At 59.6% G+C, this 22114-nt stretch overlaps 1 protein-coding gene across 1 annotated transcript; it reads left to right on the top strand.

The window, feature by feature from the left end:
* The first annotated feature begins 6388 nt into the window (after positions 1-6388).
* KCNJ12 (potassium inwardly rectifying channel subfamily J member 12) lies at positions 6389-19558 on the top strand. Its single transcript, XM_006161625.3, has 2 exons — positions 6389-6500; positions 15312-19558. The coding sequence occupies exon 2, from the start codon at positions 15368-15370 to the stop codon at positions 16664-16666; it is 1299 nt and encodes a 432-aa protein (XP_006161687.1). The 5' UTR covers positions 6389-6500; positions 15312-15367; the 3' UTR covers positions 16667-19558.
* The last annotated feature ends 2556 nt before the right edge of the window (positions 19559-22114 follow it).

Genomic DNA, 22114 nt, shown 5'->3' with positions numbered 1-22114 from the left:
GCCCTGGGTCCAGCTTGCTCAGGGAGGGCTCTGGATGCAAACCCAGAGCCCACAGGGGTCAGCCTCTTGGAGCATCACGTTTTACTGCAAGGCTGCTGCCTGGCCCTGGGGGAGATGTTTCCCCTTCAAGTTCACGTAGCCCCAGGTTCCACCCTCGGGCCCTGCAGCGGGACCTACAGAGCCTGCTCCTGTCCTGGGTGGCCCTCTTGGGGTCCATGGACAGAGACGGCAGGTGCCTGGCACTGGGAGCTGGATGGCTTTCTGGTCACGTAGATGAGGAGCAGTCTGGTCAGCTGTCCCCAACCCCGCCCACCTGCTGTTGTGCCCAGCTGTGCAGTCTGGCACGGTGCATCGCCCCGGGCTCCTCCTCACCCCACCTGTCTTTGGAGCCCCTGGCTGGCCTGGTGGGAAGCTGAGCTCTCCTGCTATACTGACTCAGCTCAGCAGGGCTCCGAGGGTGACAGCCATGGCTGTGGTGGGCAGCCGGGAGGGAGGAAGACGGAGACTGCCTGCCCTGCCATAGATGGACAGGGCTTCGGTGACAAACGGGGAAACCGAGGCTGGAGCACCAGCTGGCAGGACAGGCCGAGGCTGCCGCCCTCACTGCCACCTTGCACTGCAGGCCTGGAGAGCTCTCCCTGGGAAGGGCAGGATCCTGGTTTCCAAGCCCCTCTTAAGCTTCCTCCCAGGAGGCTGGCCCCGTGCTGGGGGCCTTGGGGGCGGTCCGACCTCAAGGGCCCATGGACTGTTGGGGGACACTCGAGGTAGTAGCTCCCAGCGTGGTCCGGTCCAGGACAGAGGTCAGCCTAAGGGTGGGGGCTTGCAGTGGGTGTTGAAGGATGCATAGGAGTTTGAGGGAGGACAGGGAAGAAAGGGTCTTGGGTAGGAGTCTGCATGTGGCACAGTGAAGGGTGGGAAGCATTTCCTCTGAGCGCCATCCTGGAACGTGGGCTGTTATCCCCTTGGGTGGGTAAGGAAGAGAGCCCGGTGCTCCCACCTGCATGTCCTCGGCTACATTCTCACCCATTCTGGCCATGTCCTCTCGGCCCACTGCCATGTGGGCTGTGCTGTCGCCCCCATGCCCCTCTCCCTGGCAGCTCCCCCACCTCCCGAGGCCCCTGGAGTAACATCCCGGCCCAGGGCCTTGGCCCTCCTGTTCCCACTCCCAGGAACACCCTGTTCTCGGGGTCTCAAGGCGGGCGTCGTCTTCCCTGGACCCTAGAGCAGTCCTCCGCAGGTCCCCAACCCTGCCCACCGGGATCTGAGGTGCGTACACACCTGGTGAATTTCAGGGCAACTTGGATCTGAGGCCGCGGGTGGCCACGTGGCGTGCCGACCGGGTCACTGAAGCGTGACCGCAGCATGTTTCTGTGCATCTGTCCGCACTAGTATGTCGGCCTGTCAGCACAGAGTCTGCGTGGGCCGAGGCTTGGCAGGTGGCTACAGAGTAGGTGGGCACCATGTAGGACTCCAGCAGCCAGTGGGAGCCCGAGGGCCAGCCTGGGTCTGGACGGCGCTCAGACGGAGCAGGGTCGGGGCCCGGGGTGGAGTGTGGGGTGCTGAAGAGCTCGCCTGTTCTCTCGGACTCTTCCTCCTCAAAGGCAGCCTCCAGCCCATGCTGGGGTGACCCCAGGACCCTTGAAGGCCTGTGAGGCCCCCCCTGGAAATGTCTGGTCCTGAAACAAGGTCAGATTTACACGATGGGGAGGGAGGAAAGGGCAGGTAAGAGCAGCTGCGTGTCACACAGAGTGGTCGGACTGCGTGGGCCAGCCTGTGGTGGAGCCAGGGGGGCCTGGGTTGCTTACTGGGTATTGGTGACCAGAGCACAGAGAGAAAGACAGGACGCCTGGGTGCTAGGCCTAGCTCTGTGACTCATGGGCCGGTGACCTGGGATGCTCCTCCCTAGGCCTCACTTCCTGCTGTCAGAGATACGTGTCCATCCCACCGGAAACATGCCCTCTTCACTGAGTGCGACGGGCAGTTCGTTCCAGGAGCAAGACACAGGCTGGGGGTCCTCGGGGAGAAGTGACAGGGGCCCAGGAAAATCCTTGGAAGGCTTCATGGAGGAGGCATCCCTTGAGCTTGAAGGCTTTGTGGTGTTCTGAGGCATTCCACAGTGAGGGCTGGAATGGCTGAGGCTCTCAGGTGTGGACATTCCTGAGATGGGCTCCTCAGCAAGGAGCCCAGCCCTGGCCCTCTGCTCGTTCCTACCTTGTACTTTTTTCTCCTTGTTGATTTGTGAGAACTCATTATATAGGAAGCACACCAACCCTTGCTGTAGGATTTATCATTTGCCTTTAGTTTTACTTGGGGTGGGTTTGGGTAACGACATCGTAGCTGCTTTCCTGTCGTGCTCCCCTGTGCACAGGCCGCTGCTCAGGAAGTATATGACACCCAAATTGAGTTGAAGCTGCGAGAAAGAAGCCGTGTCGTCTTGGCTCGCCTGCGTCACTTCCCAGGGTGCTTCCCACAGGTCCTCTGCTCATTCCTTCCTGCCTGGAGTGGGGTTCGGCCTGTGAGCTCCTGTCTGCAGTCAGGCATGGGCTCCGAGCTGTGGAGAGGGGTGACCGTGAGCCAGAAGGTCTCCAGCTGGGCAGCCTCCTCGTACTCCCCGTACTCCCAGGTGAAACCTCATCGCAGCCATCAGATCGGGACCATGATCAGTCCCGCTTTAGAGGAGAGGAAATGGGCTCAGCGACGTGAAGTGATTTGCCCAAGGCCACACAGGAAAGGACAGAGACAGGATTCAAATCCGGGCCACACTGCCCCAGTCTTTCAAACTCACTTCTGTCCCTTGGGCTCCCCATTGCCTTTGAGATCAAGTCTGATCTCAGCAGTGTGCTATCCGGAGCCTGCATCGGTCAGTGTAACGCCAGGGTCTCGCCACCTGTTCCCTCCTGTTACCAGCATGTCAGGGTGTGCCCCTGCCCACCCCCAGCCTAATTCCCTCAGCGTCTGGAGTGGTTGGAAAGGCTGCGGTGGGCCAGGGGCAATAGCCCCTTGGTTTGCAGACAGGACTGGGCAGCTCAGGAGGAGGTGCCTTGCCCAGGGCCCGGGCATTGGAGCACAGCTGGGCCTGTGCCCAGGACTCCCAGTGCCCTTCTCGATACCCTGGGCCACCTCCGGCTGCTCCCGGCCCCTCCCCCGCACTGTGGTCAGCCTCAGGCTGCTCTCTCCATTGCCCCAAGAAGCGCCCTGACCCTACCCACTATACCTAACTCCCTACCCCACCCCAGGCTCCCAAGCCTCCAGGTGCCTCCCATCCAGCCTGTTGAGGTCACCGATTTTCTTGTCTGCCTCCTGGGCAGGCATCTCTTGAAGGCAGGTGTCCCTGGATCCCCTTCAAGTCTTGGACACTCAGTGCTGAACGTCACATTGAATAGGTCCTTAGGAAAGTAAACTGTAAGAGAGAGGCCCAGAGAGGGACAGAGACCTGCCCCAGGTCACACAGCAAGTTGGAGCAAACTGGGGGTCCCAGGAAGTCCTCAGTACCCTCCATGCAACTCTGCTCCTAGTAAAGCAGGAGTGAAGCTCAGGGTGGGGTGAGGCCACCCCAGCAGAGGGTGCTGAGGTGCCCTGTCCTCTGCTGCTCCCTGGGTCTGGGGCCAAGGACACCCTGTGTCCCTCCTGCCCCACCCTCTGCAAAGGAAGTTCTTAAGATAAAAATACCGTTGGAAACATTCCTTGGTGTCTGGTGTACCAGTTGTCCACCTGCCCTGGTCTCTGCTTGGGGTGCACAGAGTGGACACAGGTCCAGCCCTGGGGTCAGTGTGCGCTGCCCCCATCCCGGCCCTGGGGCTGCAGCGGCCTCTGCTGGCCACCATCTATGGGCTGGGCACGTCCCAGAGCAGGGAAGCAAGGCTGCTGGGCCTGGCCCAGAGCTCGCTGCCTGCCGGGGACCTTCCAAGGACACACTTAGGGGCCGGGGGCCAGGTGCACACTGAAAGCACCTGTCGGGAGCTCCGTCTGCAATTCAGCTGTCCCTGCAGCGTCAGAGTCCAGAGCCGTCTCACAGGGGACACTGGGGAGGGTGTCTGCTGGGGCCACCCACCAGGCAGGGTGGGCTTCCTAGGTGTGTGAAGCTCCCCATGTTGCAAATAAGGAGTCCGAGGCCCTGGGAAGGGCCCCAGCAAGTGAGGGTGGCCAGACCTGTGCAAAAAGGGCCATGGCCACCGATGACAGCTGCCACCTCCTGGAGCCCTGCTGTGCCCGGCTCTGTGCCCGGCTCCAGCTTCCGTTGTCACCACATTCAGTTTCACAGGCATATCCGTTGGGAGGCTGGGGAGGCAGGGGCACCAGCCTCATTTTTCAGAGGAGGAAGCCAAGCCCCAGGAAGGGGATGCGCCGGGCCCTGCCCTGTTCCCCCACTCTTGCCTTGGCTGACAGGCTTGGCCCACAGGGATGCAGGGGTCATCCAAATCCTGACCTTGCTGGCTTCAGACAGTGGCCCGTCCAGCCTGTTTGGAAGCCAGCGGAAGTGCCGCTCCCACCTAGCCTCTCAGGGTGACGGGGAGGGAAGGCGGTCTCTGAACTTGTCAGGGCAGGGCTGGCACTGGGCTGCTGTGGCCCTGCAGGGTGGCACTGGACAGGGCATCCAAGGACCCCCCCAGGCTGCCACCCATTGGCTCTGGACCACGGCCACGTCACTTCTCAGCTCCACGCCCCGTTTCCCTGTGTGGAGCTGACTGCTCCCTCCCGGGTGAGAGCAGACCCAGCTGGGTGTGTGGGTCTAGGGAAGTCCCTTCCAGGAGGCCGAGTCAGGAGCATGGCTAGAGAGCCTGGGCAGGCCGAGTGGCCGACAGGAAGTAGGACGGGCTGCCCACACCTCTCCCCCCTCTCCTGATTGCCCCCTGGCAACATCTCACCTCCTCTGCTCCATCCCAGCTCTAGGCGACCAGGAGAAGTGATTAACCTGTCAGCCTCAGTTTCCCCATCTGGATGCTGGGGAGAATCACCCCTCACTCCAGGCAGGACCTGGTCTAGGGGAAGGGTGTGGGCATCTGCTGTGGGGTCCCCAGCTGCGGAAGCCGGTCTCTGGATGAGCCTCACTTCCTCGTCAGTTTTGAGAGTAGAGGGGCTGAGGGCTGGGAGGCTCAGAGGTGGGAGCCTGGGAGGTGAGGAGGGACTGGGAGGGCCACTAGAAACCAGTCAGGTCATCCTTTTACAGTGAGCAAAGTCTCAGAGGGGGGAAGTGACTCACTTGAAGTCACACAGAGTGAGAGGGGCTGAGCTGGGGTTTGAACCCAGGTCTGTGTGCCTTCGAACCTGCCATATTGCCTGTCCCAGGAGGCTTAAGATATGGGGTGACTCACCAGCTGTTCCCTTAATCCCAGCCAGAAAAGCCAGTATGACAGAGTACCAGCCCAGCCCTCGGGAAGGGTGGGGCCCTGTGGACTCCGTTTCTGGGAGTGGGGGAGGGGAGAAGCATCTCAAGGCAGCCTCCCGAAACCCTCAGAGTTCCTTCCACTGTCCTCTCCCCTGGTGAAGGGGAAGACGGGGCCCCTATGACAGATGGGAAAATTGAGTCTTGGACCATGTAGGATGTGTGCGTGTCCAAGGCAAGTCTGACAAGTTATTGCTGTGCGCCCACCCACTCATCTCATCACCCATTCTGCTCACCCAGACCCCCCATCCATCCATTTGCCAACTCACCCAACCATCCACCACACATCCACTTATCTACCCACCCACCCACTCACCCACCCATTCACTCATCCATCTGTCCACACCCTTATCCAGCCACCCATTTATCCACCCACCCACCCATCTCCCCATCCACCCTTCTACCCCCCATCCATCCCTCCATCTGTCCACCCACTCATCCTCCTATCCATCCACCCATTCACTCATCCATCTGTCCACACCCTTATCCACCCACCCATCTCCCCATCCACTCTTCTAGCCACCCATCTATTCACCCGTTTGTCCACAGATGGCCTCAGGGGTGGCACTGGGAAGGCCCTGCAGGTGGTGGCTAAAAGCTGGGACTCATTTCTTGGTGACCTTAGGAGAATCAGAACTCTACCTCCCTCTCTCAAGTGGGAACAGCCACAGTTCTCACCCAGTAGGGCTGTTGTGAGGATTGCACGAGTGATGTGTGCACAGCACCTGCTGCAGTTTCTGCCATGCACGGCACTCGGTACTTGTCAGCTGGTATTGTTCTGAAGACCCCCTTCCTCTCCCTCCCTCCCCAGTTCGGAATGGTTGTTAGGGACAGGGCTGGAATGCTGCACAGGTCTAAGGCATCGGAGGTGCGGGCTGGAGGCCCCCTACACCTTCTCTGAACTCTGGGTGTGAACAAGGAAGTGGCTCGTGGGGAAGCGTCTGGCTGCTGAGCTCCTCAGAGGCAGTAACTTGGCTCTGCTGTGCTCACTTTAGGATCTTCTGGTGACTGGATCCTCCCCAGCTAGTGCCTGCGACATGGCAGCTGCTGCTAACTCAGCCTTGAAGACAGTCACTTGCCTGCTCAGCACCGTTACTTAGAAGATAGAAGCCAGCAGGTAAGATGAAGATGACTGGCATGCACCTGTGTACTCCAGCCATGTGCACATCTGTTCACTTTTCTGTCCACTTACCCACCCACCCACCTATGAGGGGTCTTCAGAAAGTCCCTATAAAAGGCATACTATGGACTTCAGAAAATTTTGCCTCCAAATACTTGTACTTTAATTCAGTTTTCCACAAACTTTTTGAAGTTACCACATATTTGACCTCTAATCCACTCATTAGTAGCTTGACACAGCCCTCCTGAGCATCTGCCCCTGCCTACCCGCCCAGCCAGCCTTCTTTCCATCCACGTACTCACCCATGTCAGCCATTTAGTTACCACTCACCCACTCATCCATCACTTACCCACTCGCCTGTCCATCCTCCCATCCACCCCTTACTCATCCATCTATCCACCTACTTGCCCATCCAGTCATCCATCCTCCCCTCACCCATCCATCCATCCATCTATCTGCTCCCCCATCCAGTCATCCATCCTCCCCTCCCCCATCCATCCATCCATCTATCTGCTCCCCCATCCAGTCATCCATCCTCCCCTCCCCCATCCATCCATCCATCTATCTGCTCCCCCATCCAGTCATCCATCCTCCCCTCCCCCATCCATCCATCCATCTATCTGCTCCCCCATCCAGTCATCCATCCTCCCCTCCCCCATCCATCCATCCATCTATCTGCTCCCCCATCCAGTCATCCATCCTCCCCTCCCCCATCCATCCATCCATCTATCTGCTCCCCCATCCAGTCATCCATCCTCCCCTCCCCCATCCATCCATCCATCTATCTGCTCCCCCATCCAGTCATCCATCCTCCCCTCCCCCATCCATCCATCCATCTATCTGCTCCCCCATCCAGTCATCCATCCTCCCCTCCCCCATCCATCCATCCATCTATCTGCTCCCCCATCCAGTCATCCATCCTCCCCTCCCCCATCCATCCATCCATCTATCTGCTCCCCCATCCAGTCATCCATCCTCCCCTCCCCCATCCATCCATCCATCTATCTGCTCCCCCATCCAGTCATCCATCCTCCCCTCCCCCATCCATCCATCCATCTATCTGCTCCCCCATCCAGTCATCCATCCTCCCCTCCCCCATCCATCCATCCATCTATCTGCTCCCCCATCCAGTCATCCATCCTCCCCTCCCCCATCCATCCATCCATCTATCTGCTCCCCCATCCAGTCATCCATCCTCCCCTCCCCCATCCATCCATCCATCTATCTGCTCCCCCATCCAGTCATCCATCCTCCCCTCCCCCATCCATCCATCCATCTATCTGCTCCCCCATCCAGTCATCCATCCTCCCCTCCCCCATCCATCCATCCATCTATCTGCTCCCCCATCCAGTCATCCATCCTCCCCTCCCCCATCCATCCATCCATCTATCTGCTCCCCCATCCAGTCATCCATCCTCCCCTCCCCCATCCATCCATCCATCTATCTGCTCCCCCATCCAGTCATCCATCCTCCCCTCCCCCATCCATCCATCCATCTATCTGCTCCCCCATCCAGTCATCCATCCTCCCCTCCCCCATCCATCCATCCATCTATCTGCTCCCCCATCCAGTCATCCATCCTCCCCTCCCCCATCCATCCATCCATCTATCTGCTCCCCCATCCAGTCATCCATCCTCCCCTCCCCCATCCATCCATCCATCTATCTGCTCCCCCATCCAGTCATCCATCCTCCCCTCCCCCATCCATCCATCCATCTATCTGCTCCCCCATCCAGTCATCCATCCTCCCCTCCCCCATCCATCCATCCATCTATCTGCTCCCCCATCCAGTCATCCATCCTCCCCTCCCCCATCCATCCATCCATCTATCTGCTCCCCCATCCAGTCATCCATCCTCCCCTCACCCGTCCATCCATCCATCTATCTGCTTACCCATCCAGTCATCTCTCCACCCACTCACACATCAGCCATTCATCCACTTGTCACCCATACATCTATCCATCCACCCCTCGCCCATCCATCCATCTATCCACCCTTTATCCATCTATCCATCCACCCCTCACCCCTCCACCGATCTACCTTTCACCCATCCAGCCATCTCTCCACTCACTCACCTATCTACACCCCTCATTTATCCATCTATCTAACCACTTGCCCATCCAGCCATCCATCCACCCCTCACCCATTCATCCATCTATTCACCCTTCATCCATCTATCCATCTACCCACTCTCCCATCTAGCCATCCATGCACCCATTCACCTATCCATCCATCTACCCACTCACTTAGCCATCCACCCATCCACCCCTCTCCTGTCCATCCATCCACCCCTCACCCATCTACTCATCCATCCACTCTTCACCTGTCCACCCATCCATCCACCCCTCACCCAGCCATCCATCCACCCTTCACCTGTCCACCCATCAATCCACCCCTCACCCAGCCATCCATTCACCTCTCACCCGTCCACCCATCCATTCACCACTCACCCGTCCACCCATCCATCCACCACTCACCCAGCCATCCATTCACCCTTCACCCGTCCACCCATCCATCCATTTATTCGTCCACTCATTAGTCCATGTACTTGCCCATCGCATCCACTCATTATACCACACACATCTACCCACTCATCCTAGTTATTCACCTGCTCAACCATTCATCCATTCATCCAGCCCTCCATCCCCTTAACCCATCCCTCCATCTACCCACTTACCTATCAGCCCATTCCTCCATCCACTGTTTGACCACTCGCCTGTACGTATGTCTGTCTACTCAGCCATAGTTCTATCCTTCTCTTCAGCTGCTTATCCTCCATCCTTTCATCTGTTCAGGGAGCATTTTCTGGGTGCCTCCTGTGTGCCAGGCCTATACAGCCTCTCTGGGCCTTAGAGATGGGGCTGGGGCAAGATCAACCCTCACACCAGGTAGAAAGTAGCTTCTGGTCCTAACAGAAAAAGTCCAGGGTTAGAGAGTTCAAAATGGCTTGGAGGGGGACCAGCAGTTAGCATAATGGCTATGCCGCTGGACTCCCATGTAGTCGACCGCGGTTCGCGTCCCGGACCCGGTGGCTTAAAACTCACGCCAGGCGCGTGTGCGTGCGTGCCCAGGATCCCGAGAGGAGAATGGAGGAGAGGGGATTGTGGCGTGGCCATCCCCCCTGGGGGGTGATTTCTCACTTTCTGTCTCTCTGTCTCTGTCTGCCTGGCGAGTGCATGCGCCCTATAGCAAAAACCTCTCCAAAAAAAAAAAAAAAAAAGGCTTGGAGGAAGAGGAAAGGAAGCAAAGGGAAGAGAAGGGGAGGAGGCAAAATCTGGGAACAGAGAAGGGGCTGTCTGGGCCAGTGGTGTGGTGGGTGTGGGGGCGGGTTAGGGACTAAGAGCTGTGGCCATGGAGAGGCACCTGGGGGCCCATGAGGAGGGCTGGAGACGAGGTTACAGTGAGGGGTTTGGCGAGAGGTGAACCCGGGAGTACCAGTATGTTCTGATAGTTACAGCGGGGGCACCGAGCTCCGTCTAGTGGGGGACTGGAGAGAGACAGCTTGCTGGGTGTTCATTTCCCTGCTCCCGTGGGTTACTGATTGGAGGTGACTCTCGGTGGCGGGAACCCCCAGGCTGCCCTGCACATGGCACAGTCAGCTGCTCCAGTGGCCACTGAGAGTTTTAGGCAGAGAGACTGGAGCGGGCTGCTGGAACAGGGGCAGGCAGACTCCGGAGTGGTGAGGCCCTGGGTGGAGTGAGGCACCCCACCCACCCTGGCACTCTGTGACTTGCCGTGGTTTCTCTCCCCAGGCCTAGCATGGGCCTGGCCTGGAAGGCCCAGAACGCTGCAGCCACGGGCTCCGAACACAGTGGGGCGTTTGGCCTGGGAAGCAAAGCAGGCTCCGGTCTCCTTTGTTTCATTTTGCTCTGTGCATTCTGCTGAGCATGAGGCAAACAGGCCTGCATGTCCCTGGTTGGGGACATTGTCCTACATTTCTTTTCTTTTTTGGAGAGATTTTCGCTATAGTGCGTGTGTGCTCACTGGAGAGACAGAGACAGAGAGACAGAAAGCAAGAAATCACCCCCGGGGCTGCTGCAATCCCTTCTCCTCTATTCTCCTCTCAGGACTTTTGGGACGCAGGCACATGTGCCTGGTATGAGTTCCAAGTTGCTGGGCCCAGGACATGAACTGAGGCTGGCCATGAGGGAGTGCAGATCACCTGCTGGCCCTGCCCTGCATTTCTTAGACTCCCAAAGACCGGCCTTCTTGCTGTCCAAGTTGGTATAAGCATACGTAGGATGTCTGGCAAGTGGATGGTGCTGGGATTTCTACTCATATGTCCTCTTCGACCTCTTGTTCGGTCACGAGAGGTCATTGGCTTCTTCCCAGACCCTGAGAAACAGAGATGTCGGCCCTTTGCCAACTTGCCGTCTCCTCTACACCATGCTCAGCAATCGACGAGACACTCAGCCTCCTCGCTGACCCCTGTGCACCCAGCAGTGGCTCTGGCGGTGGCCTCTCCCCACTGGCCTGCACCTCTAGCTAGCCTTGCTGGGGTCCCATACTCACTCAGGGCCTGGCTTCCTCTTGCCTGGCCCTACCTCTTGCTTTCTGTGTGACTGAATAAGAGAGTCCTCTTAGAGTCTGGATCTCTTCATTTACAAAGAAAGGAATGGGCTTTACAAGCTTTCTTCCCAAGCTTGGTGGAGAATGACTGGATTAGGAGAGGTTCTAAGGCTGTCCCTCGATGCAGTGGGATAAGTCTGTGATTGATTAATGATGTCTGCCATGGCATGACTGGAGCTGGAGTTCTGCACAGGTCATGCACCAGCCATTCCTGCACGGAGTGGTGGGGCTTGATCATGAGGTGGTGAGTGCTTCTCTCTGGATGTCCAAACAAGGATGAGTGACAGAGGTGAGTGCTGGTGAGGGTCTTCGACCTCCGCTCAGAGTGCCAGCTTGGACAGTTGATATGTCTGACCGCCAAGTGGGATTGCGAGGCCTTGAGATCTGAAGCTGGGATGCGGCATCTCACAACAGCCAGGTCTCTGCGCCTGGGCTTATGAGGTGCTGGTTTTGCCCCTACCCCCTAGACTGGAGCAAGTGGGTCACTTGCCTTAAAGGCAAGTAGCCAGTGACTTGATCTTTCTGAGCCTTAGTTTCCTCATCTGGAAATGGGTATAAAGGTTAGCCACAGTGTTATTGTAGGGATTATGTGGATTTGTTTATTAGAGTTCTTGGGCAACTCGGGCATCGAGAAGCTCTCAGTAGATGTGGACTGCTCTGCCGTGCGTCTGGAGGTCCTGCTAAAAGGCCCCCGGGAAGAGGACTGCTGGCGCCTCCCCTCCTGGCCCTGTGTCTTCACTGGGCAGTGAGGACCCCTCCACTGTTCCTTCTGGTCAGTGTTTTCTTGGCATCTGGGAATGTAGGCTCCTCCAAGGCCTTGCCCTGGGCTCCTCCCGGATGTCACCGAAACCTGAGGTGCCCAGAGCCTCAGGGGGCTGGGCATGGGGTGTCCTGGTCCATCCGGAGACACCTCCCGGTGACTCTCAGGCCCCACCCTTGGGTCATGTGGCTGCTGCTGTCTGGCCTCCTCTTAAAGCTCCCGGCCCGAGCCCCACTGTTCCGTGCACACTGGGTGCCAGGAGGCTTCACCTGGGTGCCTGCTGGCAGGGAGTCAGCTTGCGGGGCAGCAGCAGCCTCACCACTTCTTGGGGGTCTGCTGGGTCTGCTTCCCTGTTGCCCGTTCTCTGCCTGCTGGCCCACTCGGCCCCCTCTCGGAGTCGAAGCTGCCTTGTCTAGCTCAGGTAGGATACCCAGCGCTTCCTTCCTGGCCCCGCCTCGGATGGGCCTGGGGACCCCGCCGGCCACCTTGGATCTTGAGCTCCTCGTCCTGGCCCCCAGTTGCTTTGTGAGCTGCTGCTGGTTTTCTCTGCTGGCCTCGGTGTTCCCCTCTGTAAGATGGGGAGCCAGCCTCCTTGCTTGCTAAGGCCTCCTCCAGCAACACGGATCTGGTTTCATTTCTGTCTGATGTCACTGTACGTGTCCCTTTGAGCAGGAGCCTGGCAGGCCTGCGTGTCCCTGGGCAAAGAGCGTGTCCTACATTTTTTAGATGGAGTCCCAGAGGCTGCACGGTTGGGTGAGCTCCCGGCCACATCTGTTGGTGCAGGGCCCCAGGATGCTAGGGCGTCAGTGGTGCTAGGGCTCCTGCTCCCCCGCCCTCCTCTGGGATTTTTCTCTGTGGGGCTATAGTTTCCAAGTGCCTTGGCACGGTGCTTCCATGCCCCAGTGGTCTCCCTCCTTCCTTCCCTCCCTCTCCCTCTCACACGCACACAGCAGATGGAGGACTGAGGACCGACGCTGAGGCCCTCCCTGTCTCTGCCACTCAGTTTCCAGGTGACTTTGGACAAGCCGCTGTGCTCCGAGACAGCTTTGGCTCTGAGGGAGGAGCATGGTGGAAACTTCCTGGGTGGGTGTTCTGTGTGGTTTTAGCAGGGACACCAACAGAAGCAGGGCTTCCCAGTCCTGCGTGACGCCATGTGGGTGGGTCCCGGGTGCCCAGCAGCCGCCACAGCACCCTCCCCGACCCGGGGCTGCTGGGTACCAGGTGCCCACCCTGCTCCAGACCAGGCTGGGCTCTCCAGCCTTTGATTCCTCCGATCTTTTCCCTGTAGGCTGTAAGCTGCTCAAGGGTGGAGCTTGAGGAGTTTTGAGCTGCTCAGAGTGGGAGCTGGAGCAGCCATGACCCGCTGGACGTCCCTCCAGGCCTCCAGGTCACACAAACCCACCCCTGGGAACCTGGTGGCTTTCCGCCGGCGTGTGAGTGCCCCCGCCCTGGCTGCCGCCTTCAGGAGGGCCCAGGACGCTGGGGCTGGGCTTTCCCCCCAGCACAGCCCCAGGGGGCCCCACCACCGCCGGGCCCCTGCCTCCTGGCCCAGGCAAAAGCAGCGTCCACCATTACAGCCTCAGGCCTCAGCTCCTCAGAACTATGGTGAGGTGGTCAACTGGCACAGCCGTTGGGGCGGGGGTGATCGGCACGGCGGAGCCTGGCTGGCGAACCTGGGGTCCCAGCGGGAGACCTTGCGTTAGAGAGGTTTGAACTTCAGCTCTCTACATGGATTGCTGTGTAGCTTCGGGGAGTCACGTAAGCTCTCTGAACCTCTGCGAGGAGCAATGATGGCACCTGCCTCCTGGGGCTGTTGAGGGGACATTTGCTGACGTGCTTGGCGCCTCTCCACAGGCACCCGGAGCTTTGTCTGCTGTCCTCGCCGTTCTGTCAGGCAACGGCTGCCAGGAGCTCGTATGTGCCATGGCACAGACCCTGGGAGTGTCCACGGCGGGGCTGCTCCTGGTAGCCCGCCCTCACCCATCGCCCAGGTGTGGGCAGCAGAGCTCGGAGGCTGTGCCCACCCCACCCACACGCACACCCGGGGCTCTGGCTAGTGTGGACTTGGCCAGAAGCCTGGATGCTGGCTCACCACCTCCTGCCTGTGGACCTTGGGCAAGGTCCTTGTCTATAAAATGGGGCAGCCTCTCCCCCCGCCCCTGCAGACTCCCGCACAGTGCCAGGCACACTGTGGGTGCCCAGCCACCTGCAGCCCTCTCCTAGGGACCTTGGCAGGAGCTGGAGGGCCCTGAGGTTCCAGCCCAGACCTCATGGAGTGACCACCTTGGGACTTGGGGCTCTGTGCAGGGAGGTTGTACCCAACTCCTCAGACTCTGCCCCTTTGGCAGCCCAGGGCTCCCCCTGCTGGCCCAGCCCAGCAACGCAGGCTGAAACCCCGATGTGTCAGCGGCCAAGGGCCAGGCAGTGTCCTGCCCGGCTCACGGATGCCTCAGACAGGAGGATGAGGGGCCTGGGGGCAGCAGAGGAGATGAGACATGCCTGTGTGTCCCGGGGTGCTGCGGGCTGGGAGAGCAAGGCTTGCTCCGTCTGCCGTGGGGCTGTGTGCTGAGCCTGCAGACGGACGGCCTGGTGTGCATGAGTTGTGTGCATGGAAGGCTGGCCTGGCCACATGGTTTCCTGAGCAGGTCAGGAATGGTGATGGAACAGGTGACACTTCTGAGCACTCCGCCTCCCTGGCTGGTGGCCTTGTGTCCTTCGTTGAGAGATGACGAGAACAGGGACAGAGTCAGGGAGTGCTGGTGGAGGTCCCCTGTCTGGGCGATCCCACTGCTGGTGATGGGGAGGCTGCGGGCATGGCTGCAGGGCCAGGTGGGCCCTGCAGGGCAGGTATGTATCCGGAGGGTGCGGGGACAGCAGTGAGCAAAATACCAGACCCCTGCCCTCAGACGCAGATGGTGGGCAAATGCAGCACTTCCTGGGGGCACAGGAAGGCTGTTCGTGCTCCCACAGGAGGTGTTGGGGCCAAGAAGGTCAGGGCAGCTTGGAGGCCGTGGCTGGAGGGCAGGCGAGAGGGAGCCAGGAGGTGAGATCCGAGGGGTCATGGCCTTTGGCCGCATGAGCCAGGCAGGTTCTCAGGGACTCTGACTTGAGCAGAGGAGTGAAGGGGTCCTACTCAGCCTCTACTGGCTCCTTGTGGGTACTGTGGGGGCTGGGGGCAGTGTAGAGGCAGGTGAGGGGGCCCTGCACTGGTCCAGGCAGGCAGTGGCAGGGACTCAGGCCGGGAGAGAGGTGGGAGAGGGTCGGACCTCAGCGTGTGCCTTTGAAAGCAGGGCCTGGGTGTGGAGCGAGGGCGCTGAGGCAGGCCCAGGGCCATCTTACACACTGAGAGGGTGAAGCGAGGAACCGGTGGAGGGCAGAGGGCGGAAATGCCTGCCCAGTACACCCAGAGTCCCGGGAAGGGATCTGAGGCATGGGCCGTGCTGCCTGCCCAGCCAGACCCAGTGCCCTCTCTATTGCAGGAGCTGCCCCTCCTGAAGCCAGCCAGGGGGCGAGCCGGGGCCCCCCCGCCCCCGGGATGACTGCGGCCAGCCGGGCCAACCCCTACAGCATCGTGTCGTCGGAAGAGGACGGGCTGCACCTGGTCACCATGTCGGGCGCCAACGGCTTCGGCAACGGCAAGGTGCACACGAGGCGCCGGTGCCGCAACCGCTTCGTGAAGAAGAACGGCCAGTGCAACATCGAGTTCGCCAACATGGATGAGAAATCGCAGCGCTACCTGGCTGATATGTTCACCACCTGCGTGGACATCCGCTGGCGCTACATGCTGCTCATCTTCTCGCTGGCCTTCCTCGCCTCCTGGCTGCTGTTCGGCATCATCTTCTGGGTCATCGCTGTGGCCCACGGCGACCTGGAGCCGGCCGAGGGCCGGGGCCGCACCCCCTGTGTGCTGCAGGTGCACGGCTTCATGGCGGCCTTCCTCTTCTCCATCGAGACGCAGACCACCATTGGCTACGGGCTACGCTGCGTGACGGAGGAGTGCCCGGTGGCCGTGTTCATGGTGGTGGCGCAGTCCATCGTGGGCTGCATCATCGACTCCTTCATGATCGGCGCCATCATGGCCAAGATGGCGCGGCCCAAGAAGCGGGCGCAGACGCTACTGTTCAGCCACAACGCCGTGGTGGCGCTGCGCGACGGCAAGCTCTGCCTCATGTGGCGCGTGGGCAACCTGCGCAAGAGCCACATCGTGGAGGCGCACGTGCGGGCCCAGCTCATCAAGCCCCGGGTCACGGAGGAGGGCGAGTACATCCCGCTGGACCAGATCGACATCGACGTGGGCTTCGACAAGGGCCTGGACCGCATCTTCCTGGTGTCGCCCATCACCATCCTGCACGAGATCGACGAGGCCAGCCCGCTGTTCGGCATCAGCCGGCAGGACCTGGAGACGGACGACTTCGAGATTGTGGTCATCCTGGAGGGCATGGTGGAGGCCACGGCCATGACCACGCAGGCCCGCAGCTCCTACCTGGCCAACGAGATCCTGTGGGGCCACCGTTTCGAACCCGTGCTCTTTGAGGAGAAGAACCAGTACAAGATCGACTATGCGCACTTCCACAAGACCTACGAGGTGCCCTCCACGCCCCGCTGCAGTGCCAAGGACCTGGTTGAGAACAAGTTCCTGCTGCCTAGCGCCAACTCCTTCTGCTACGAGAACGAACTGGCCTTCCTGAGCCGCGACGAGGAGGACGAGGCAGATGGGGACCAGGACAGCGGCAGCAGGGAGGGCCTCAGCCCCCAGGCCAGGCATGACTTTGACAGGCTCCAGGCCAGCGGGGGTGCCCTCGAGCGACCCTATAGACGGGAGTCGGAGATCTGAGCCACCGCTGACCTAGGTGTCACATCCGCCCCGCCAGGGAGAGGCCCTCAGGGGCCCTGGGTTTGAGCAGACGGGCCCGGCGCCCGGTGCAGACTCAGTAGCGTGTAGTCGTTTTATGTTTCTTTGCAATGGCCTCAGAGGTTGGCGGGAGGGAGAGTGGCCAGGGTGGGCAGCCCTGGCCTGGAAGGCTGACAAGGGCACAGGAGCAGGGAGGTGGCCTCCTGGGGGGCCCAGGCCACAGGAGCCAGAAGCTTCCGCCTGAAGACAGCTGCCGCCTGCCTGGAAACAGCTCCCCCGCAGGCCCGGCCCCAGCCGTCAAGGCTGGCAGGCCGCTGTGCTCCTTGCTAGTTTTTAACTTGGGGAGGAAGACCCAGTTTTGGCTTTCTCAACCTTAGCTTGGGTAAGACTGTTTACAAAAAATAATAATAATAACATGCGATTAAAAAATATTTGTAATTGGTGGTGGTGGGGGAAAGGACAATTAGAATTCCATGGGTTGCCAATGGCGGCTCCAGGAGGCACCCTCCAGGGCTGGCCTGGCCTCACATGGTACAGGCAGGGTCCAGCAGAGCCATGGAGGTGCGGTTCTTCACGCTCATGGGTGCACTGGGCTGTGTGGTCGCAGTAAACGCTTCCTGATGCCACTGGGGCGGGGCCTGGGGAGACGCGGCCGGAGTGTGGCTCTGCACTGTAGAGGAGCCTCTCAGGCCAGCTCAGACCCCCACACACCCCGGTGGCTCACGTTTTGCTTCTCTCTCCATTTCTGCCTGGTGGTCTCCACGCCTCGCACAGTGAGGGGCAGTGGAGACCCAGAAGTAGAGGCTCCGCAGGAAGGGCAGCGGGGTCCGACCAGGGGGGCAGTGCAGCCTGTCCCCACGGCCTCCCTGCGAGTGGTGCCTTAGAGACTCCGGGTTGTCTGGCTCGAGTTGTTTTGTTTTTATTGGACTTGTCCATCCTCCCCACTGCCTCTGCTGAGGTCCCTGCCAGCCCCTCTGCCTGCCCTGGGAAGGCGCCCCTTTCTGCCCCCCATACCTGGGCAGCATAGGCGAGCCGGGGGGGCGCAGTCAGGTCATGATCTGACACTGGGTGGTGGAGGGCTGAGGGGGCTGGGAGAGGCGCACTCATTCAGAGCTGAGTGAGGTTGGCCACGGCAGGGACTCTCTGCTCAGGCTTCCCAGTGCCCCCTGCACCAGACATCACAGCGCCTGTGTCAGGGAGGCCTGGGATCCCCTCTCTATCATCAGCTGCTGGCTCCCCCAGCCTGTCCTGTCCTGGGCAGCAGACAGGGCCAGGCCTCAGCTGGAGCCCACCCCTCCTGGGGATGCTGAGGCTGCGAGCTCCCTGGACCGACCCCTCAGGGCGGTGCTAGAAGCCCAGTCCCAGCGTGCCTGCCGGCTGCCCCAATCTGTGCCCTTCTAGGATGGGTCGAAACCAGAAGGCACCAAGAGCTCTTAGGTTCAAGTAGGGAAATTGAGGTAGAGAGCAGAGAAGGGGGACTCGCGAGGTCGTGCAGTGGGCAGGTGGGGTCACTGGGAAGGGAGCCTTCCCAGCCCCGGGTCCCGCCCCAGCCCAGAAGATCCAGCCCAGGGGGCTTTACCTCTCAGGGTCTGCCAGGGAAGCCTCTGCTCCTTCCCACTCTGCCTGACTGGCTTCCTCAGCCTTAGCCTGGAGCAGTGGGTGGCATGCTCCTTCTCACCCACAGCCAGGGCACCAGACTGAGGGGCGGGGAGGGGGACAGAGGCCTTGGTCACTCGGTCTCTCCACGTTGCCCTCCAGGGCTGGAGGCCAGCCTTCCACTCCCCATTGGGTGCAGAGCTCAGGGCCACGCAAGGCCTCTCCCTCACCCTTCAGTGGCCTCGTGCACTCACCTCCCGGGCCTGCCCCAGCCCCAGCCCCAGTCCCAGCAAGAGCACAGCCTGGGCTGCTTTTCGCCCTTTCAGAGGCAGGCAGGTGCTGGTTTTCAGACTCTTCTGCCCTCTTTGTTCCTGCCCCAGTATTTATTTATTTATTTATTTATTGCTTGTGCTAAAGACCAAAATAGTCTCCCTCTGTAGTGCACATGAAGCTGGAGAGCAGATGGGAGGAGCCACATGTGTGTGCAGGTGTGACAAAGACTGGGTCCTTGGAGGGTGCATTCATGTGCACACGTGCGTATGTGTGAGCTGGTACAATGTGTACATACCACTGTCTCTACGTGTGTGACTCTGGGTTGGTAACACAGGTGCGTGGCATACGTGTGTGTATACGGGTAGTTGTATGTGCGTCTCTCGAGGTAGCTGTGTGTGTGTGTTCTGTGTGAGAGGCTGGGTGGATGCTCACCGGGCTGGGGTGTGGCCACACACATCGCATGGTTGAACCCCACAATTCTTCGACCCTCTGCCCTGATCACTCACATGGTGCGGGGAGGGATGTGTGTGCCAGGGTGTGCCAGTGCATCTGAAGGTGGGCATTTGTACCTGGATGGTGTGGAAGAGGCCATTGTGTGTCTGTCCGTGTGAACTCGCATTCATGTAAATGTGCGTGGGCCCCAGGGTGTGTGTACACAAATGTCAGTGGGTTGGTATGTCCATGTGCAGCCCGTGTGTGCTGCTCAGAACACGGGGGCCGCCCCCGAGCCCCTGCTGGTGCTGCTGCCCCATCCCTGCCCGACCGAGGGTCCTGGGGGTGGGCAGGGGGGAGCCACCGGGAAGCCCTGGGCAGGGCGTGTCTGCCCTGCGTGAGGTCATAGAATGTCAAATCTATTTTAAATGGTGACACTGGAGAATTCTCATGTTATTTTCAATACATAGCGGTATCTAAAGACGTAGGCGATGAGATTAGACCACATTAAATGCATTTTGATCTCTTTGAGTGCCATCGTGTCCAGATATGTGTCTGACGGTCCCTTGCCCGGCTCCCCTGCGTGCTGTATTCAACGCACTTGCTCAGCCTCCACGTGCTGGGCGGTGGGTTCCCTGGGGCCATCCTCAGTGGTTGGATGTGGCTGCAGCTTGGGGAGAAAGGACAGAAGGCAGCCTCCTTGCAGACCCTGGGTGGGCTTCCAGCTTGTCCCCATGGTGCCACACCTCAGTGGCTGCCTGGGTCCTCTGGGCTACCTCCTGCCTCCTCTGCAAAGCTGTGCTGAGCACAGTGGGTGCTTGGGTGGGGAGGTCAGTCAGAGCAGGCCGCCCTGTCTCCACTGCGAGGCAGAAGAGGAAGCCCTCCTCCAGCCTGGTGCAGGGCAGGGGCCCAGAGGGACTTCAGAGCACCTGTACCATTGCTCCGACTGCCAGCAGGGGCCTCGTGGAGAGAATTCTAACCGTTGTTCAAATGCGTTTCCCATGAGCGTGAGCGGAGATGCTGCTGCTCTGCTCCTGCCCGTCCTGCAGGGTTTTGACATTGAGTCCAGACACCAGGTGAGAAGCTCTGGTCATCCCATGTTTGGGGGGTGCATGGAGCAGGGATTGTCTCATCCTGCCTGGCTGTGCTGATACACAGGGCTCTGGGTCAGGAGCTTGCCACTTACTTATTGGGGACTGAGTGGTTCCCTGCCCTCCACCTCAGTCTCCCCATCTGTAGAGAGGGTGTTCACAGCCATGGTCGGCAGATGTGTGGATGGGAGTGAGAGGAGATAGGAGCAGTCCTTAGCGAGTGCTCCCTGGGCCTGCTTTCTGCTGAGGCACTTTGTGCAGTTGCTGTGGCTCCCCCCCTGGCTGGCATGTGGAGGGAAGGCACACAGGCCCCAGGTCCCAGCACAGGAGACGGCCCTGCCCGACCCCAGGGCCACACTGTCCACCCTCTGGAGCCCAGCTCGGGCCCGCTGTGAAGCAGGTGAGTTTATCGAGCACCTGCTAAGCGGCAGTTGGAGGTCCGTGCGGGCCTCTGTGGGCCCTTCCAGGCAGGCCGTTGCTAGCTTGTGTTAGAGGACGTCAGTTGGAAGACATTAAGGGCTGTACTCAAGGTCACCAGAGGGGAGGGTTGGAGCTGGGATCTAAGCCCGGCTCGGGGATCAGGGATCACAAGCCAACCTAAGGCTTTGTGTCTGGCCGGTCGGACACAAAGGTCCTGCAACAGAGGTCCCCACAGCTCCGGGGCAATCACACATGGCGTTCCCTCTGCACCCAGGAGCCAAGACCAGGGTGCCCATCTGTGCCTTGGCCATGTGGGGGCCTCAGAGATGTCCCGTCCCACCTTGCCAGAGTGGTCTTTTTCTTTCTTTCGTTTTTTTTTTTTGCTATTGGTAGGGCATGTGCACTCGCCAGAGAGAGACAGACAGAACTCACCCCCGGGAAGATGTCCATGCAACAATCTCTCCTCTAGTCTCCTCTCGGGATTTTGGACACACACACATCTGGTGTGATTTTTTTTTTTTTTTGGAGAGTCTTTTGCACGCTCACCAGAAAGACGGAGACACAGAGACAGAAAGCGAGAAATCACCCCCCAAGGAGGATGGCCATGCCGCAATCCCTTCTCCTCCATGCTCCTCTCGGGATCTTGGGCACGCACGCATGAGTTTAAGCTACCAGAACCGAGACCACGGTCAACTGCATGGGAGTCCAGCGATATAGCCATTACGCCATCTGCTGGTCCCAATCTGGTGTGATTTTTAAGCCACCAGGTTTGGAACTTAAATAGTGGAGTTGGTCATGTGGGATCCAGCACCTTAGCCTTCGTGCCACAGTGGTCTTTTTTTTTATTTTCTTAAAAAAGTTATCTATTTAATGTTATTTATTATTATTTCTTAATTTGACGAGAGAGAGCTAGGTGGTGGGAACGAGTGAGAAAGCAAGTCACCAGACCTGGGACTTGAACCACAGTCAGCCAAGTGGGAGCCCAGCGCCTTAACCACCATGCCACCTATTGGTCCCCCACAGTGGTCTTCTTAAAACCAGCATTAGAACTGTAACCTCCTGGCCTGAAGCCTTCCCCGGATTCCCACCACATTCCAATAAACCCCTAGCAGCCCCCAGAAGTCTTGCCCCATCCAGCCTGCCCTTCCCTTGCTCAGTCAGCCCTCCCTCCTGCTCCCCTGCTGGACACCCCATCTCTCTAGTTCCTGGAAAGGCCGCTTTTGCCCCCTACCCCAGGACCTTTGTATGTGCACCTCAACATGTTTCTTAGATCTTAGCAGATCTGGACCCTCACCCTTCTGGTCTGGCCTTCCCTGACTCAGCGTAGGAGACAGCCGGACCTCGCCCTGGACATGCCCATGTCTGCTCTGCATTCCCCGAGCTGTTTGATGTCTGCCGTCCTCCCTTGGCTGCAGCTCGAGAGCAGGGGTTGTCATCTCCTGGGTCCTCAGTGCCAGATGCAGGGCACAGGTGGGCATCACGTTAACTTGGGTGGTGGACACAGGGCTCCCACCTGGTGCTCCCACCCACAGAGGACTCTGTGGGCCTCCCCACCCATGGCCCCTTCCCGTCAACCCAGCCTGGATGGAGCCCGGCTCCCGTCACATCCGGAGGAACT

Source organism: Tupaia chinensis, unplaced genomic scaffold, assembly GCF_000334495.1.
Source record: "Tupaia chinensis unplaced genomic scaffold, TupChi_1.0 Scaffold138725_1, whole genome shotgun sequence".
Classification (NCBI taxonomy): Eukaryota; Metazoa; Chordata; class Mammalia; order Scandentia; family Tupaiidae; genus Tupaia; species Tupaia belangeri.
The sequence above is the reverse complement of the archived record's forward strand: the minus strand, read 5'-3'. Positions and strand labels throughout refer to the sequence as shown.